Source organism: Anolis carolinensis, chromosome 5 (assembly GCF_035594765.1).
Source record: "Anolis carolinensis isolate JA03-04 chromosome 5, rAnoCar3.1.pri, whole genome shotgun sequence".
NCBI classification, from domain to species: domain Eukaryota; kingdom Metazoa; phylum Chordata; class Lepidosauria; order Squamata; family Dactyloidae; genus Anolis; species Anolis carolinensis.
In genome coordinates this window covers 165,685,547-165,706,066 of record NC_085845.1, presented here as the reverse complement: position 1 = coordinate 165,706,066, position 20,520 = coordinate 165,685,547, and the positions used below count along the sequence as shown (strand labels likewise).

The window sequence follows — 20,520 nt, the reverse complement described above, 5'->3', positions numbered from 1 at the left end:
TCTCCATTCTTATCCACTTCTCTTGCTTCTCCTCTACCATTTCCAACAACGCTTTCAGCTGGAATGCTTCATAGTATTCTTGTAACTTCGGTATTCCCCATCCTATTTACTGGATCTATACAGCTCCTTATTACTTATTCTTGATTTTTTTTCCCTCCAAATATCCACTTGTTTCTCCATCCCATTTTTTGAATTTTTGTTGTGAAATCTCCAATGGTAGAGTTCGAAACAAATACAATAATTTGGGGAGTATACACAAGTTCTTATCCTTCCAATTAATCATTTGTTGCTGTATCCTGTTCCATGTCTTCTTACAGTTATAATCCCAGATCCCTGTTGGCCGCATAGTGATATTCCAGACTAACATGGCTATATATTTGAAGTGTGCAATTAGACGTGAAATAATTGCAAATTTGTGAGCTCAATACCCAAGATGGAATGAGAACTAAGCTAATCAAAGGCCTGGGGTTTACAAAATACTAGAAAGGGATGTCTTCCCTCTTACTGCTGGAATTCAGTAAAATAATTTGATATTAACAAGGTGAGAGTATTTCACAAAAAGTATTATTATATATAAGGCTTGCTATTACACTTGTACTTACTCTTTTGCTTCCTTTGTTTCTATATTTGGTTTTTAACGATGACCTAAATTACGTTAGTTTCAGCCACGGGAGATAGCCTAAATAAATGAAATCTATTAAAGTATTTAAAAGTACCAATGAATTTAGTCTGTTGGGAGGTAAATTTAATTTCGACCAGTGTCTAACCATTTTGTAATATATTTTTGTTTTTAGCTTTATCTAGGCTACAGGCGAGCGTCTGAAGCTTAAAATTATGTGCATGACTATGACTATATTGATCTATTAAAACAGGTAAAATGACTTACCTACTTACGTAATTATTCAAAATGACAGCCAGTGATTTACACCTTGACATAAAAACTCAGTATTCATCATTTCCCTTATTTCTATTGTTCAATGAAGGGAATCCCATCAAAGCATTTTCTTTAAAAGACTGAATATTATGAGACACCAAGCCAAACACTCGTAATTCTCATACTGTTTATTTAGACCAATAGTGACAACACTGCAGCCTGAGCCAATAAAATTTTAGTCTTCTACATTGCCAAGTGGAAAAAGTTTCATGATGTTTTGCTATCATTCAGTCCATGATCCATCTACTCTGTAAGCCCAAGTTTTTTCTTCAAAGATTCTGGCATCTCAGGTGGAGGTGGACGGGGAAGCCTGAAATATACCTTCACGGAATCATAGATGAACCACTGCAATGCTGTCAGGGTGCCAATCATAATAATACGTGCAAACAGTCCCTTCCATACACCTGTTGAAACACACCACTGTTAGCAATTAGAAATAATCATGAATTTTCAAAGTTGGAACATCTGTTTGAACCCTCACCTTTAATTCCCAGCCTCTTCAGCACTTCCATAGCTGAACTGCCCTTTTCTTTATTCAGCACAGATACCACAGAATCAGCAGGATGTGAGACAATGGCACAGAAGACACCAGCTGAAAACAAAATTAGTTTTAAGTATATTGCTCAGACTTATGTACAAATGAGACTGGCATTCAATAACCAACTAATCCATAACTGCTCCAGGGAGTCATACTATTTATTACTCATTCTTAACATCATATAACATTTCTTTCAATATATGATACATTTGGGAATGGACACTATGAGGATCTGTCACAGAAGCAGTATTACTCTGCCATGTGCAAGTCTTAGGGCTTGGACAGAATTCACTCTTTCACTTTAGGTACTGTATATACTCATGTATAAGTTGAGGACATTTGGGGGGGGGGGGGGGAGAAGAGATTTGTGGATTTTGATATAAGTCTGGATAAATTGAGGGTCATTATGTGGAGAGGGGAAAGAGTCTTGATGCACCTCATGGGCCAACCTCCCTTGGCCAGCCAGGCATTCAAAAAGGCCAGAAGTAGCAGCACCACAGTGGAGAGAATAGGTATGGCTGGTGATGAACTAAGCTCGTTACTTATATATGAATGCTACATTAGTATCTATCAGAGAAACATGACTAATCATTTTTCTGTACTATGTATGTGTATCTACATAACCATACACATGTGCACAATGGAGGATCATCTTGTAGCAACACCAGAGGCACTCCAAGTGGCCAGCTACTGGTCAAAGGACATTTAGTATAATGCCAAGTTTTTATCTGTTTTTAAATACCCTCGGTTCGCTTCTGATACAATAAAGAAATACTGTACAGAATACAATTACATTTCAGCAAAATAACATTTAAGATATAGCAGTATCTTATACTAAAATAAGATATAGGAGACATAGCTCTCTGTAGGTCATCTCAGGTATACTTAAGAATGTGCTATCGTCTACATTATTATAAGCATTCAAAAATAATTACTAAATAAAGCTTTGAATGTGTCTGAATACAATATTTCAAACCACATGTGCTAAATCAAGTAACATTTAAAGCAATAGCATTTTTTTCACAGCCCTGCATTTTCCAGAAAGTTCAAATCCCAGAGATAAGACTATAGCTATGACATCTGTAGATATTAGATGTTCCCTTACCAATATAGCCTGCTACAAATGTTACAACCAGCTGTTCTCCTTTGGAACATTCACTCCTTGGTTTGGGGACAACATGTTTGTAAAGAGCTTCCACAGTTCGTTCAAAGCAGGCAAACTTCATCATTGTATATGGAATCTGCCTCATCCATAATGGTGCAACACCTTTGTAGAAACTTCAAAGGAAACAACAAAAAAGGAAATTTAAATATACCTATTTACTTGAATTTAATGCTCACTTTTTTGGCTAAATTACCTTCCGAAACCTAGGGTGTGTGTTAGCTTTGTGTAATACATTAATTCTAGTGTTGAGCCAAAGTAAAAGGGGAAGCTGCTTCGGGAGCACCTGGAGCTCCTATTTGAAGGACATCTCTAATTTAATTGCCATGGCTCAACACTATGCAATCCCGAGATTTGTAGTTTGGCGAGGCATCAGCAAAACTAGTATCGAGTACTGAGCCAGGGCAGCTAAAGTGGATTCATTCTACAGTATAGATACATCCCAAGGTTTTCTTTTCTATTGCTGAAAGCTTTGGTGTTCTAACACTTTTGTTTTTAAAGAAGGAATTCTAAGTAGGCAGCAACTGTAATGTGCACCTTTTGGGGCCAAAATACAAGGAGTGCACTTTTTACCGCTGTACATTACATTCCCCAGCAAACACTAATTTTGTTTTCAAGGTTTTGAAAATTAAGGTGCACATCAGATTCGATGGTGCATTATAATAAAGTAAATACAGTAAGTGCTTATTCACTGAAATTATTCTAGAACAGAGTTAGGCAACCTAGAGGGGTGTATTGTAATTTCAGTTGTAGAGAACATATTCTGCATGCAGACAGGCCTAACCTAAAATCATTACTTTCAGCAACCCTGAACAGCTGCTACCCCATTTCACCTGAACAAATCCCGCTATTGTGAGTTTGAACATTCCCCCCCGGGTGGTAGTTTTGCCAAAAAGTACCCAGCGGATTAGTTAGTTTCATGAAATAGTAGGCACAGAGTCCATACAAGGTCAGGAAGAGCCTGAAATAGTTCCACAAGCATCTGTTCAGTCCTGGTATAGATCACAGCTTCTTAAACTATGGGTTGGGGCCCCAAATGGGGTTGCCATATGTTGAGGTTGTCTTCCTTTTTCTCCTATGCATCTCTCAACCTTCTCTTGCCTTTCTGCTTTCCCTTCTCTCACACGCATCTCTCTGCCTTTCTTTCTCTCACATATATGTGTTTCTTTCCCGCACATTACATAAACATTCTCAGGTAAAAAGGGGTTGTGAGTCTAAAAAGCTTAAGAAGCTCTAATATAGACAATAATAAGTCTGACTTACACATACCAGTCTGTTACAAGTAGGTATTGCCTTACAGTCCTGCACAGCTAAGCAAACATATCTTATAGACACTCTAGAAGGACTACTGCTAGCAAAAGTAGCTTTCAAAGACATCATAATCATATTTGTGTCTTTGTCATGTAAACCAATATTCACTTGACTCAAACGATGATTCATCCAATATTGACAAATTAGAACTCGAATCACCTTCAATGAAGTTAACATATTACTTTTTTTAAATAAAAGGCTAAAAGTTGCAATCATCTTTTTGGAGTTAATCTTAGAACTGATAAACATGTCCACACTCCAGCTAAATCCTGATAGTTAAGAATGACATGTATTAAAAGTCATTTCTATCAGAACATGAGACTAGAGTGAAGGTGTATTGTTCTCACATGCCAATGACTCAAGCATCTTTGACTGTACAACCGTGAAGTTGCCGATCCCTCTTATCTGGAACTACTTAAAGTTTAAGCAGAACTCAGCACAAGAGACATCAAACAAAGATGGATCTAAGGGAGCATGTTGGCCCACATCAAATACCAAATGGTATACCGTACTTAATACTTCATTTATGGTCTTATTTAGAACTGCAATAGTATCTTGAAACTGAATGTCTATTATCAAATATGAATTTACATAAAATCTCCATTAAAATTACTTAAGCCAAAGGGTTCTCTGCCTGCTGTCGATACTTACGCCCAAATACCTTCTTCTGCAAACATTTTTGGAGCTGCTTGCCGCAATGTGTTAGCATACCCAGGCTGCGTTTGAATGCGAACCTTAGCAGCTTCCATTGGAGCCAAAGCAATATCAGCAAAGAACTCTGCACTGGCAGATGCGGCCAAGTACAGTGATGTACGCCACAAGTAAGTATTTTCCTGAAATAAGTTGGAAAAGATCATAAAATGTTTATGATTTTTCATTGCACAAATCTCAAAAGAGAGATGTTAATGAAATTACAAGTAGTGCAGGGAGGAAAAAGCCTACCTCTCCCAATAAATTTCCATAGAGGATTTTGAATACTTCATAGAAACCAAATTTGCAGAGTCCTTGCATGGAATATCCAATAAAGGTTGGGGCCCATCCCTTGGCCAAGCCACGAACACCATCTTCTTTGACAGTAACTGAAAATCCATTGAATATGCTCTTATATTTTTGTGGATCCACCTAAACAAATTTCAGAACATCTGTTAGCACATTTTAAAGCATTCTTACAATCACATTCACCACTACTACCGTTGTACATTTCAAACATACAATGTTCAGTACATATAAGTGCCAACAGCCTTTTTTTAGAAAACCTTGAAAGCAATGCTAACTAGACAAGACCATGGTGAAGGAAAACAAAAGTGGTAATGAATAGCGACAAAGAGACAAGTCAAAAAGCTCTGGGAAAGTGAAGTTAGTTGGTTTGAAGTAGATCTTTCAAAATTCAAGAAAGTTATGACAAGTAGAGAGTATTAACAAGGATGCAACTCTAAGATTCTCAAGTTTTGAAACCACAAATATATATGAAAATTACCAAAACTAGATGTAACTGGACACTAAAATACAAGTTAACTAGTATGATAACACACACAGTAGCCCAAAGTTAATAAAATGTATACTGAAACCACATTTGCTCACCCAAGTGTGTACTTCTGCAGATTTGAAAGAGCTATTCTTACAATAGCTGTATGTGTGTGTGGGGGGCAGTAAAAGTAATGGAAAATAGGCTTTTAGTCTGTAATAGAAAGAAAATTGAAAGTAGAGAAGAAGGTGCCAGAATGTAAGAACTCATAATGTAACCCTACCAAACAAAGAACATGATGGCAAAACACCTGTTACTCACCAGTCATCAGAAAAGTTTCTTCCATCCTATAAAAATGTTTTAACTGTCTTTGGTTTCCCTAACTCTGTAGTCTGGGCATGAAAAATAATTTAGTAATCCTAAATACTTTGTGGAAGAAATTAGGAATATGCTATTATTGCTTTCAACATAAAACTTCATAAAAACATCAATACTCTCTCATCCTACCTTCCTACCTCACGTCGCACTTTACTGACTTGCTCCGTTTTATTTTCTGGATTCTCTGATTTCGATATGGACAGGATTATATTTTCTGTAATATATACAGGATCAAACAACACGTCAAGACCCTTTCCTCAACACCTTTAGCTACTTCAGAAAAAAAACCTCATCAACTGTCTTGCAAAATTTCAAGCAGTTGGTTTTATTTATATTTGTCAAAGACTAATCTATTTAATCTATGTTTTACATAGTAAAACTTCAATTATATCATTAGAAATATAGGCTTATGATGCTGAACTACTTAACTTCAGTGAAATACAATAATACATATGATTACTGTTGAAGTGTTGTTGTTCTTTTACACCTCAAGGGTTCTTGGTATTAAGTGGCAGGTTATGTAAATATCATAAACATAATTCTATGAACAATCCACCAAATACAGTTATATAGATATCATCAAACATAATTTACCTCTAAAGAAAATATGTAAAGGATTGTTTTTTCCAACTAACTACAACATAACTTTTTTGAGTAATTTTACACTTTTAAATTTGTTAAAACTTCCCTCTATCCTAACAGTATTTTCCTTACTTAGTACAAATATTTCACAGGTCTGGAATGTGTGTTATTAATCTATATTAAATGCTTATGTTCTTGCATTATGTTTTGGGTGTAGAGTTTTAACATCTGAACTCCACACCAAAAAAATGCAGCACACAAATACTGTCTTTGAGCCTTTGTACTACTACAATTGTTCAGGGTGTATTGCATTCTTACATTGTCTAATCAACTGAACATGGATTAACTGTGTTGCTAGGATTTAAGTTTTCATTCCAAGACTTAGAAAAGAAAGTTTCCAGTGATTGGCAACATACAAACCTGAATGCGGCACTTCACTAAATCCAAAGGTACGACTGCTGTGTGTGTCAGACCACAACTTAGGATTCCTCCAAAGCCACAGAGAGCATAAAACTTGAGTGATCCATATTCACAACTGTATTCTTCTGCAGCAAAGAAAAGGCACACCATGCTGTTAAGTAAACCACATGCAACTATACAAACATTTAGGTTACATCCAAATATTACCTTATTTTTGTTAGGAAACACTCACGCTTTATCATGCTATGTAACTTGTAACATCTGACATGCAATCAAACCTGAATTCGGCATTTAACGAGATCTAGGGGAACCAATGCTGTGTGTGTGGTACCACAGCTAATAATTCCACCAAAGCCACAAAGGATGAAGAATCTCCCAGAACCATATGCACAACTATATTCTTCTGCTTAAAAGAAAAAATAGGTACAAGTTGGCAAAATACAGAAATGTGATTACAATTCTGAATAATTTTGTGTAAAGAAATCCTAAAACAAAGGATTTTATTTTAAAATATTTTTAATTTATAAAATAGTTATAAATTCACTAGGCCATCTTTTTAACTGTTTACTAACAGTTTAAAATGATCTGATTTTTCTATCGTAACTAAATTGAAGTAAAGATATAAGTTTTACACCATCGTTTTTATGATACTTTAAGATAAACTGAAACTGTCTAGGAATGTCAGGGATATTAGCTTACATCTAATGTCCCCATAATATGTAATATCAGTGCTACTGAGCAATCTACACTGTTTCTACGTGGTTACATAAAAGGTTGTAAAATGGATAAAAATGATTTAAAACACATGCATAATTTTACAGGAGGGAATAAGCAAAAAGGTTCTAATGATAACCAGCATTTGCTTGAAGCTGTATTTGCCCCAATAAATGCCCCACAGAAGAACTACAAAGAACTTAGAAATATAGGAAAAAAACAAAATACCCAATTAGGTCAAAGTGAGGCCATGAAATAGGACAAAAATCAAAACCTGTCATTAGTTTGTTAAACTGGAAAACATAACCTAGCTTAAATAACACAGAACATTTTGAGTTCAGATTCTTGTCTAAGAATCCCCCAAATAGGAACTCTCTAGACATCCTAAGTATATCCCATAATCCACACAATCAATGCAATTATAGAATTTGTAATCCAATACATTTGGACAACCTCACACTGAGGAAGGCAGCTGTAGACACCATGATAAAAACCAAGAAATTCCCAAGATTTTCCATTTGTTTCTTAGCTGAATTCCCCTCTCAAGTGGGCATAGGAGCTGCATGCACATAGGTTTTGCATCCCCCAGCCCTGAATTAAAGAAACGTGTTTTCAAAAATATACATCTTCTAAAATGTTTTGGCTCATTTTTATAATCACAAGACTAAATGCCAAATTACTTCCACATAAATACAAATATAAAAGACATCCTTCCACTACAGTTATATTACACATAAACTGGTAAAAGGAATACCAATCTAAGTATCAGAATGAGAAACTACAGGCAGTAACCAAGTTACAAACATCCACCTTACAAACAACTCAAAGTTAAGAATGGGATAAGACAACAGGAAGTGAGAGATATCTAGCTCCCGGTAGGGAAATTCATTCCTGAAAGAGTTATCATTGTTTCCACAATAAGCCACATCTTTCAAAATCCAATTATGGCAGAGAAAGAAAGTGAGGTGAAATCTCCAAATAAACACCACTGGGGTGTTAACCCTTCTCTATGCTATCTAAAGTCTGCCTATGGCTAGAGTTGCACTTAAAAATGTACCTGTACCAATTGGCTTGCAAATTCAACTTACAAACAAACCTACAGAACCTATCTTGCTTGTAACTTGGGGACAGCCTGTACTTAGCATTATGACGGCATCAAAATCACCCTTGGTTGGGACACTTCATACCACACTACAAAACATATTCTCCGTCACCTTCACTACCCTATAAGGTTTGCTCCAAGGGTTTCCTTAAGGACTTTCAAGATAGAAAGGGGAGATAACACAAGCTCTTATGGGTGATGAGTACTGTAAACCTTCCACTACCTGATAGTATTCCATTGGCAAGATGCAACTAGATACAACTCAGATCTACTGCACAATATAAGGATTTTATTTCCAGTGGCACGAAGTTCTGCAACCTATAAGTAATACATGGGGCAACAGAATCAAAGACTATAACATGCAAATATTATTGTCTATGACAGTCTTATCAAAAACTGAATGTATAGAATGAGCAAAATGGCTACTCAAAAACAGCTGTAATAACCTCTGTGAACGAATTACTGATTTTGAGAGGTTGTGCTGTGATCTTTGTTGACATATTTGAAACACATATACATTTCTATGCATATCTGGCAAAGCAGGTTCTAGTAGCCATTTCAAGACCTACAGCTTATCTCTTTATCTTCAGCACAGTTCAGTTCCAGTGTCACAGACTAATGCTGCCAACCTTGAGAATTAAGGAACACTGGTTTATGTTGTAATGAAAGTAAAATGACCCAAAAAAGCCTAAAAATTAAATGTGCTTCCATAATTCTTCAGAGACAATAAACATAAATAAATAAAAATACAAGACTTATATTTGATTTGTCTCAATGCTTTATCAATGTAACTGGCAAGATTTAGCTCAAAGCTTCAGCACAAACATGAGTATGGAAACTATATTAACACAGGGAGTTGTAATTGATAGTAGTCCCATCCACTTCTCCCCTCCTCTCCCCTTCTGTATATTTGACATCAAGGTTGCATCTACACTGTAGAATTAATGCGGATTGACATGGCTCATGTTACGGAATCATTAGTGTGGTGAGGCATCAGCACTTTTGGACTAAGGACAACTCCCATGATTGCATAGTACGGAGCCATGGCAGTTAAACTGCATTAATTTTATAATGTAGATGTACTTGGTACCACTGGAAACTGGTTTCTATTCCCTACTCACCCACGGAAACCCACGATGGGGGTCCCGGCAAAGTCATACTCCCTCAGCCTCTGAGGACGCTTTTCTTGGCAGGCCGCCTCTGAACAAATCTTGCCAGGAAAAACCTGTAGTTTCGCGAGGCACCAGCACTCTTAAGTTTCACTAAAGACCTTGTGAAACTACAACTCCCAGTGTGGCACTGCATTAAGGGCCTCGTCACACTTGAGCATTTATCCACTTTAAATGCTGTGACTGCCTTCTACAGAATTCTGGAGTTTGTAGTTTAGGGAGGAGCCTTTAAACAGCTCATTCAGAGAAACCCCCCTTTTACTGTGTCAGAAGTGACATGAGAACATACTGCAAGTTGCTTCTGGTGTGCGAGAACTGGCCATGTACAGAGACATTGCCCTGGGGATGCTTCTGTCATCTCCCTGCAAGCTAGAGCTGACAGATGGGAGCTAACCTCATTTTGTGGATTCAAATCGACTACCTTCAGGTCAGCAACCCAACTTTCAGGTCAGCAGTTCAGAAAGGACAAGGGTTTAACCCACTGTGCTACTGTGGCTCTCAGAGAGGCCTTGGGCCTCCCTAAACCGGCAACATGACCTCCTGGGCACACAGAAGACCTTGGAGGTGTCTACGGACAATACCGGCTCTTCCGCCTAGAAATGGCGAAGTGCACCAACCCCAGAGTTGGACACAACTAAATTTAATGTCAGGGGAAAACCTTTACCTTTACCAAAAGTGGAGAAATGCTCACGTGTGATGAGGTCCTATTTCTAGTTGCACTTCAAGTGTGGAGACCTGTTCATTCCCACAAAATTAAGTCTTAGCCATAAAGGTGGAAACAGCAGGCCAATGAATTAAATTGGAGGCAACTCATGAATTCCCTGAGGCCCAATGTCCTTCCCTTGAATGGGGGTTACAGCGGGACGACCTTTCACTAGGATGCGAGGCGACTTTCCAGGCCTGAGGGTTAAAGTTAAAAGGCCCGCCTGAAGCCAAGGTTGCAGAGCAAGCCGCCTCCTGAGAGCCGGGTCACTGAAGGGCCGAAGAGAAAGAAAAGGCCGAGGTTAAGTGTTGCGCAATGGGCCGCGAGGATGACCTTTCCCGACCTCCAAGAGGCATCGGGCGGGGCCGACCTCAAACAGCCTCTTTCATGTCCTTCCCTGGGTACAGATATCTAGGGGTGCAGGGGCGGCAATGGATCCTTGTCCTGCTCACCCTCTGCGGAGGCGGCTGCCAGGCTCCGCCGGGGACACGAGACCTCCTCAGGCTCCGCCGGGCGCTTCCTCAGCCCGAGGCCCTCCTGCTGCAGCTGCAGATGAGGAGCGTGGAATGGGTTCAGCCGCACTAGCGGCGCAATGGACGAGAACATGGCGGCGGCGGGAAGCTCTGAGGGGGAGAAGCAAGAAGAACCGTTATTAGAAGGGAAGCAAAGCGCGAAGGGCTCCCCTCTCATAAACCCGGCGCACTGTGAGGCAAAAAAAGAAACCCCTCCCAGGAACTCACTTCCTAAGATGGCGGAGGGCTCCGCTCCTTCACCGGCACCTCCGCTCTAAAGGCCGCAAATCACCCTTCCTCAATGACTTTGTCCTTCGATGACGCAAGGGGCGGGGCCAAAGTCCCGAAACACGCGCTTGGATTGGGCGGAGAGGTGTACGCGCTGGCGTCACGGCTCTGACGTCCTTCCCAGCCGCCCCACTGTTTGCCCCTCCTCCCCATTACGTCAGGATTGTGGCTGAGCGGAAGCAGGGAAAGGCATCGTAACAGGCCCGTCCTCAGGTTTAGACCTTGGAAGGGAAGGACAGTTGGTCCGCTTGAGTCTGGCACCAGCTGGATTAAACTCCCAAGTGACGTTGAATGTAGATAACATCGAGACAAAGCTACCTGGCAGTCAACACCGGGTCAGGCATTCCTAGCTGACATTTTCAGAATAATATACTTCATGCACTGAGTCTCAAAACCGTATTGGGCTCACTACACACATCAGGCATGGGCAGTGTTGGGCCCTCCTTTCAGGTGTTTTGGACTTCAACTCCCACCATTCCTAACAGCCTCAGGCCCCTTCCTTTCCACCCTCAGCCGCTTAACAGAAGAACAGCCTGCCTCAGGAGAGCGTGCTTGCTCCATCAATGTTTAAGATCTACACAAATGATCAGCCATTGCCAGAAGGCACAGAGAGGTGCTCTTACTGCCTATTACAGGGAAAATCAGCTGATTCCTAATCCATCTAAAACGCAAACGTGTGCTTTTCACCTTAAGAACAGACAAGTATCTCAAGCTCTGAGGATTAATTGGGAAAGAATCCCACTGGAGCATTACAGCACACCAAAATACTTGGGAGTTACCCTGGACCGTGCCCTGACTTACAAGAAACACTGCTTGACTATCAAGCAAAAAGTGGGCGCTAGAAATAACATCCTACGAAAGCTGACTGGCACAACCTGGGGATCACAACCAGACACAGTGAAAACATCTGCCCTTGCACTTTGTTACTCTGTTGCTGAATATGCATGCCCAGTGTGGAATACATCTCACCACAGTAAAACAGTGGATGTGGCTCTTAATGAGACATGCCACATCATCACAAAATGTCTACACCCCACACCACTGGAGAAATTATACTGTTTAACCCGCATTGCACCACCTGACATCCACCGGGAAGTAGCAGCCAGCAATGAAAGGACCAAGGCATTGACATCTCCAGCCCATCCCCTGTTCGGGTGTCAACCAGTATGCCAACACCTTAAATCAAGAAATAGTTTCCTAAGATCTACAGAGATACTCACAGGAGCACCTCAGCAAGCGAGAATCCAAAAGTGGCAGGCTAAAACCCGGAACCTAAATCAGTGGCTGACGCCAGATGAGAGACTCCCTCCTGGGCACACAGAAGACTGGAAGGTGCTGAACAGACTTCGCTCTGGCACCATAAGATGCAGAGCCAACCTTAAGAAATGGGATTACAAAGTGGAATCCACGGCATCTGAGTGTGGAGAAGAGCAAACCAAAGACTACTTATTACAATGCAGCCTGAGCCCTGCCACATGCACAATGGAGGGCCTTCTTACAGTGTGCCGTCGCGCCTGGGGCTATAACTCTTAGCGAAAGGCATGGACGTGACATCTTTCCTCAGGGGATTGCTTCTTGCCCTCTTTTAGGGAAACTGAAACTCCCAAGGACCAAAACACTGCAGATAACTCAAAACTGGTTTTATTGTTCACAAAAGGTTATCCCTTTAAGGCAATAAGCTGGAAGTTTCAAAGGGGTAAAGCAAAATATACATTACAGTCTTTGGTTGTCTTAAGTCAAGTCCTCATGGACAAGCCCACGCCAGAGCTTCCTGTGTCGGCCATTGCCATCCCCAGCTCCTTCAAGGCCAAGCCAGGCACTTTAAGAATAACATCCATCCACCTTGCCTTTGGTCGGCCCCTCTTCCTTTTTCCTTCCATTTTCCCCAACATCATTCTCTTCCCCAGCTTTCCTGTCTTTTCATTATGTGACCAAAGTACTTAATCTTTGCCTCTAATATTATTCCCTCCGGTGAGCAGTCGGACATTATTTCCTAGAGTATGGACTGGTTTGATCATCTTGTGGTCCAAGGCACTCTCAAAAATGTCCTCCAACACCACAGGTCAAAAGTGTCTATCTTACTTTGCACAGTCTTCCTTATGGACCAGTTCTCGCATCCATAGGTTACTACGGGGAATGCTATTGCTTTAACTATGTAGACCTTCGTTGCCCATGTGATGTCTCTACTCTTCACTATTTTATTGAGATTGGTCATTGCTCTCCTCCCAAGAAATAAACATCTACTGATTTCCTGGCTGCAGTTTGTGTCTGCAGTAATCTTTGCGCCTAGAAATACAAAGTTTGTCACTACCTTTGAATAAAATTTCAATTAAAACATACAGGACTATACAATGGTATCCTTTACAAAGGCAGATAAATGCAGAGCTTTGATGAGTACATTTCCTTCAGATGTTGCAGCTGTTGTCAAAGGCCCCGTCTTGACTGACCACTTAATGCAGTTCAGCTAAATTCAAACTGTGGCGGCCAGATAACAAACTCCCACAGAAGTCTGCAATGAAAACCTTTAATGTTCTGTAGTTTGTGTAAATTTTTAATTTTTTTATTATTGTTGCTTCTTAATATATTTTCATTACATTATTTACATTTATTTCAGTCAGGTGCGGATATTCTTAAACCTTTTGCATACATGTGTAAATTCTATTAGTATTTTCACTTTTTTCCATTTGGTGCAATTACATCTAGGACATTGTGTATCAAGCATTCCTGTGTATTATTTCTTTTGTTTATATCTTAATCTTTTACATATCCTTTATCTTAACATTTACTACTAAATTTTAAGCAAATAATAATAGAAAATAGAGAAAAATTAAATAAAGCTCCCATTATCCCCCCATCACTCAACTCCCCAGCCACATTTTCCAATATATTTTTAGCCATGTGCACAATTCCCTTAATTTCTTTATATTTGTATTGGCTTTATCAGTTTTTACCCATTCTATATATGTTGTACATTTTTTTAAATTTCCTCTATTTTATCCTCTTGCGTATTCTTCGTTACACTTGTCATCATTTGGAATTGTACCTGTTCATATATGTAATTGTCCGTTCTCCGGCGTCCACTTTTTTCATCTTTCCACCCCCATACAATTACTGTTTGTCCAGCTAGAATCATAGTTTTAAACAGTTCTTGTTCCTTTCCATTAATTCTCTTGTTTCCTAATATTCCCATTAGTATAATGTCTAAATTTACTTGTATAGGTATTATAAGTATTATTTCCGTTGTTTTTGTTATCATTTCTCAGAATATGGTTACTTTTGAACATTCCCATCACATATGAACCATCCCTTATTCTTTCCACAGTGCCAGCACATTGGGCTTACTCCTTTTATCACATAAGATAATTGGACTGGAGTCCTATTGTTGTATTGATTTCCTTTCTAATTCTTTGTATTTCTCCATTTTGATTTCCTTCATCTCCTTCATTATATTGAGGCGGGAGGTTAAAGAACCCCAGGAAATACCATATATGGGCAGAGATGGCGACGGCTAGCGACCCGGGTGCATAAACTCACAGAAACATGTGGTTTCTGGGAAATCACGTGTTTCTGTAGAAATGAAAGCTAAAGATAAACAAACTGCGCGTGCGCACGCAAGCGCTCTGAGTGATTGTGAACACGGCACAGAAAGAGTGCGCCCGGGCCGCTGGTCAGCGCTGATTGGATACAAGTCAAGCCCGTCACAACTCTAAGCCAATGAGTTTGCTTGTGGGCGGGCATAACCCGAACCCTGTAATGTGTATAAATATTTACTCAGCCCGCCGCTGGGGGTTCTCCCTTTGGAAAGCACCGTGTTGTGCAGGGGTGGAACCCTAGCGGCCGCTTGCCAATAAACTGTTTTCTTGGAAATACTCCAGTTGTCCGTCTCCAATCCCTCCCACTGCGCTCGCAAGGACCGTAGCACAAAGGTTCCGCTACAATATCTTGTATTTCATTTATCAGTGGTCCTAGAATCATCTGAAGTGAAGTTCTCAACTATTCCTTTCAGCACATTTTAACCTAAAACATTGTTTTCATTAGTTTAACTGTACAGATATTCTTTTGGAACTGCTCATTGAAGCTCATTATATCAAAAAATGAGTTCACTTTCTGGAAAATGTATCTAATCCTATAAAGATGGCTACATCTGGCTCCTTGGAAAACCATATTAAATTTAGTCTGTTTTTTCTCAGCGAGACCAATTTTTAATGGGAGTAATAGTGACTATACTTTCCCTTACATATCACGTACTACAAGGCCTAACAACTTGCTCATCATAGTTGGGAGATGAGACTGTGGTTCAATGGAGATGAGAGAAAATGTTGCTTTCAGATTATGTCTGTGCTGAAGAGATTTTTTTTTACAGCTGTATAAAGAAAGCAAATAGAAAAGACAAAACATAGCAGTGATAGGCTTACAAATAGAAGCTATTTGCTATTGTTGCAAAATTCCAGGAGAGACAGTGTTTGCATAATAAAGATCGGGTGTAAATACCTGGAGTCAAATGTGTGCTGGAAAGACGAGCCCTTATCAGATATTACTTACTAGCTCTCTGCACATAGCCACTGTGTGTGTCTCAGTATCACATCTACAGCAGAAGGATATTTATTACTAGTTAAAATATACCCGGCATTGCATGTGTCTGCACCCATGGCCAAAAGGAAATTATGGGTCCTCGTCTTTTCCCTACTCTCCTTTTCCCTACAATCTTATCAGTAACTAGCTGTGCCCGGCCACGCGTTGCTGTGGCGAAGTATGGTGGTATGGGAAATAAAGTATTGAGGAATTGGTGGTAGTTAAGGTCAAGGGTAAAGGTTTTCCCCTGACATTAAGTCCAGTCATGTCTAATTCTGGGGGGGTTGGTGCTCATCTCCATTTCTAAGCCGAAGAGCCAGCGTTGTCCGTAGACTCCTCCAAGGTCATGTGGGATGACTACATGGAGCGGCGTTACCTTCCCGCCGGAGCAGTACCTATTGATGCACTCACATTTGCATGTTTTCGAACTTCTGGGTTGGCAGAAGCTGGGGCTAACAGTGGGGGCTCTCTCCGCTCCCCCAATTCAAACCTGTGGCCTTTCGGTCCAGAAGTTCAGCAGCTCAGCGCTTTAACACGCTGCACCATCAGGGGATATTATTTCCTAAAGGTTGTGAATATACAATATTTCTGATTGGTTTTTTTTGTTTGTTGGAGGCAAGTATGAATGCTGCAATTAGGAAAAATGATTAGGATGTAATGGCCTTGCAGCTTTAAAGCCTGGCTGTTTCCTCCCTGAGTGAATTTTTTGTTGGGAGGTGTTAGCTGGCCCTGATTGTTTCCTGTCTGGAATTCCCTTGTTTTCAGAGTGGTGTTGTTTGCGATATTTTATGTGCTTCTACTGTCTGTGGCCCTGAGAAAACAGAGGATTTTCCAGACTTTGACGATGGGAATACTTTGTTGGGAGGTGTTAGCTGGCCCTGATTGTTTCCTGTCTGGAATTCCCCTGTTTTCAGAGTGGTGTTCTTTGCGATATTTTATGTGCTTCTACTGTCTGTGGCCCTGAGAAAACAGAGGATTTTCCAGACTTTGATGATGGGAATACTTTGTTGGGAGGTGTTAGCTGGCCCTGATTGTTTCCTGTCTGGAATTCCCTTGTTTTCAGAGTGGTGTTGTTTGCGATATTTTATGTGCTTCTACTGTCTGTGGCCCTGAGAAAACAGAGGATTTGCCTGATTTTGATGATGGGAATACTTTGTTGGGAGGTGTTAGCTGGCCCTGATTGTTTCCTGTGTGGGATTCCCCTGTTCATTTACTGTCCTGGTTTTAGAGATTATATTGTTCTGCATTATTCTATCCCAGTAATTATTTCATATTAAAGAAGAATCTCACTTATCCAACATTCGCTTATACAATGTTCTGGATTATCCAACGCAGTCTGCCTTTTCATAATCAATGTTTTTGTAGTCAGTGTTTTAAATTCATTGTGATATTTTAGTGGTAAATTTGTAAATACAGTACAGTAGAGTCTCACTTATCCAACATAAACAGGCCGGCAGAACGTTGGATAAGCAAATATGTTGGATAATGAGGAATTAAGGATAACCCTATTAAACATCAAATTAAGTTATGATTTTACAAATTAAGCACCAAAACATCATGTTAGACAACAAATTTGTCAGAAAAAGTAGTTCAGTACACAGTAATGCTATATAGTAATTACTGTATTTATGAATTTAGCACCAAAATATCACGATATATTGAAAGCATTGACTACAAAAATGCGTTGGATAATCCAGAACGTTGGATAAGTGAGACTCTACTGTCATTACAACATAGCATTACTGCGCATGGAACTACTTTTTCTGTCAAATTTGTTGTATAATATGATATTTTGGTGCTTAATTTGTATAACGATTACCTAATTTGATGTTTAATTGGCGTTTCCTGAATCCCTTCTTATCCAACATATTCACTTATCCTGCCGGCCTGTTTACGTTGGATAAGTGAGACTCTACTGTATATTTCTAATCTTATATTATCTGCTCAGAACTGGATTATATGAGGCTCCTTCTACACAGCTGTACAAAATGCACACTGAAGTGGATTATATGGCAGTGTGGAGTCAAGAAAATCCAGTTCAAAGCAGATAATATAAGATTATAAATGGGTTCTATAGCTGTGTGGAAGGGCCTTGAGTCTACACTGCCATATAATCCAGTGCAAATTAGATAATCTGTGGAAGAAATCTAAGTGAGGCCTAAATCTGCCTGTCCCCTAACTGAAACCTGGCTGTCCTTCGGTTGCTAGGCAACCAAATGGGCAGAGATTAGCCCTCTAAACTGGCAGCAATTGGATAAAAAAATTATTGCTCTCCCTTTAATTAGGACTTTATTTTTCTTTTCTTTTTGTTGTATCAACCTTGAGGCGTGGATGATGGGTTGTGTTGTCAAATTTTGAGGTTGGGGGGCCTGTACTTTTGTTGTTTTGTGAATTGCCGTGATGCCATCACTCTTTTATATATATATAGATACTTAGAAGAGCACTCTCCCATTCCCTTTTTCAACCTTGGGAGTTTTATTTCATCCTGATCCAGAATCCCATTGGCTTAGGGTTGACCCAAGTTGGAACTGTGACTTGAAGGCACGCAACAATTTTCCATTGGCCATACCCATTGGCTTTACTGAGAAACAACCTAAGATTGTTTAAGAGGCCAGATGTATATATCTTCATAGGCTTGATGCAAAGGCTACTACATTTATAGAAAGTCCCCTTCATTTAGAATATTGGACAACTGAAAAACCTGATCAGTGCTGAAGTTTCTTATCAGGATACCCTGTTTTGTAGTATTCAAAGACACAGCCATGCTACTCTGTTTCACTTCTAATACAATTAAAAAATACAAAAATTATAAAGGCATACTTGGCACAGGCATGTGCAAACTTCGACTTCAACTCCTATAATTCCTAACATCCGGAAGGCTGTTAGGAATTATGGGAGCTGAAGTCCAAAACACCTGGAGGGCCGAAGTTCATCCATGCCTGCTGTAGCACCTTTGAAACTTATAAAAATTTCTCTCATACACTTTCCGGGACTAGAGTCCACTTCATTAAATACTACTCAAATATCTCCATAGCTTCCTTAAAACATTAGATCGGTTGATGTTTCTATTTGAAACTAGGCATTGCAGTGTGGCTTTAGGCCACTCTTTTCTTTTTCTTCTAATGACATAAACCTGCCTAACTTGAAATTTGGTAATGTCAAATCTTAAGGAGTCTAGCACAATGTCCCAATGAGTAATAGCTGCCTTGCAGATGCTATGCTACCCTATCTCCAAGTGATGGAAAACCTTTAGCTTTCTAATTTGTTAGGGCTTAAATTTACAAAGGATCATGGAAGTTATAGTTATCTAGAATCTACATTCTAGATAGGTAAAATCCTAATCCTTGCTTTAAGGACACTATAAGGGTAAGGTAAAGGTTTTCCCCTGACGTTAAGTCCAGTCATGTCTGACTCTGGGGGTTAGTGCTCATCTCCATTTCTAAGCCGAAAAGCCAGCGTTGTCCGTAGACACCTCCAAGGTCATGTGGCCGGCATGACTGCATGGAGCGCCGTTACCTTCCCACCGGAGCGGTACTTATTGATCTACTCACATTGGCATGTTTCCGAACTGCTAGGTTGGCAGAAGCTGGAGCTAACAGCGGCCGCTCCCAGGGTTTGAACCTGGGATCTAGTTCAGCAGCTCAGTGCTTTTAACACTTTGCCACCAGGGCTCCTTTAAGGACACTATAGGTCAATGTGCTTTTCTCCTCACACCCAATTTATGAAGTAGAAAAGGTTGAAAGACAGAAAATTAAGTTCTGAATTTAGGTTTTTTGCATCTACTCAATGATCACACTTAATGATAGAAAATGGGACTACAGATCATGTAAACTATTTTGAACACTGAAATAAGACTACAGATGTCAACAGGGACAAACAGGGACAAATGCAAGATACTTCACTTCGGCAGAAATAATTGAATGCAAAGATACAGAATGGGGGACACCTGGCTTGACAGCAGTATGTGTGAAAAAGACCTTGGAGTCCTCGTGGACAACAAGTTAAACATGAGCCAACAATGTGATGCGGCTGCTAAAAAAGCCAATGGGATTCTGGCCTGCATTAAATAGAGGTATAGCGTCTAGATCCAGGGAAGTCATGCTCCCCCTCTATTCCGCCTTGGTCAGACCACACCTGGAATACTGTGTCCAATTTTGGGCACCGCAGTTGAAGGGAGATGTTGACAAGCTGGAAAGTGTCCAAAGGGCGACTAAAATGATTAAGGGTCTGGAGAACAAGCCCTATGAGGAGCGGCTTAAAGAACTAGATATGTTTAGCCTGCAGAAGAGAAGGCTGAGAGGAGACATGATAGCCATGTACAAATATGTGAGGGGAAGTCATAGGGAGGAGGGAGCAAGCTTGTTTTCTGCTGCCCTGCAGACCAGGACACGGAACAATGGCTTCAAACTACAGGAAAGGAGATTCCACCTGAACATTAGGAAGAACTTCCTCACTGTGAGGGCTGTTCGGCAGTGGAACTCTCTCCTCCGGGCTGTGGTGGAGGCTCCTTCTTTGGAGGCTTTTAAACAGAGGCTGGATGGCCATCTGTCGAGGGTGCTTTGAATGCGATTTCCTGCTTCTTGGCAGGGGGTTGGACTGGATGGCCCATGAGGTCTCTTCCAACTCTACTATTCTATGATTCTAGGGAGCAAGCTTGTTTTCTGCTACCC

At 40.2% G+C, this 20,520-nt stretch overlaps 1 protein-coding gene and 1 non-coding gene across 4 annotated transcripts; both read right to left on the bottom strand.

The window, feature by feature from the left end:
* Positions 1-1,047: 1,047 nt before the first annotated feature.
* On the bottom strand, positions 1,048-11,372 carry slc25a3 (solute carrier family 25 member 3). Of its 3 annotated transcripts, none has more exons than XM_008110830.2 (8): positions 11,219-11,372; positions 10,931-11,101; positions 7,069-7,196; positions 4,888-5,067; positions 4,597-4,778; positions 2,578-2,750; positions 1,416-1,526; positions 1,048-1,338 (listed from the first exon to the last, which is right to left on the bottom strand). In XM_008110830.2, the coding sequence occupies exons 2-8, from the start codon at positions 11,082-11,084 to the stop codon at positions 1,178-1,180; spliced, it is 1,089 nt and encodes a 362-aa protein (XP_008109037.1). In that variant the 5' UTR covers positions 11,085-11,101; positions 11,219-11,372; the 3' UTR covers positions 1,048-1,177. The 3 variants fall into 3 exon arrangements, with proteins under 3 accessions (XP_008109037.1, XP_003221159.1, XP_003221158.1); XM_003221111.3 differs by having other exon boundaries at positions 7,069-7,193; XM_003221110.3 differs by lacking the exon at positions 7,069-7,196 and adding an exon at positions 6,791-6,915.
* On the bottom strand, positions 4,192-4,424 carry LOC134299831 (small nucleolar RNA SNORA53). The gene has a single exon (XR_010007070.1). It is a non-coding gene; the product is annotated as a small nucleolar RNA SNORA53 (small nucleolar RNA).
* Positions 11,373-20,520: the final 9,148 nt, after the last annotated feature.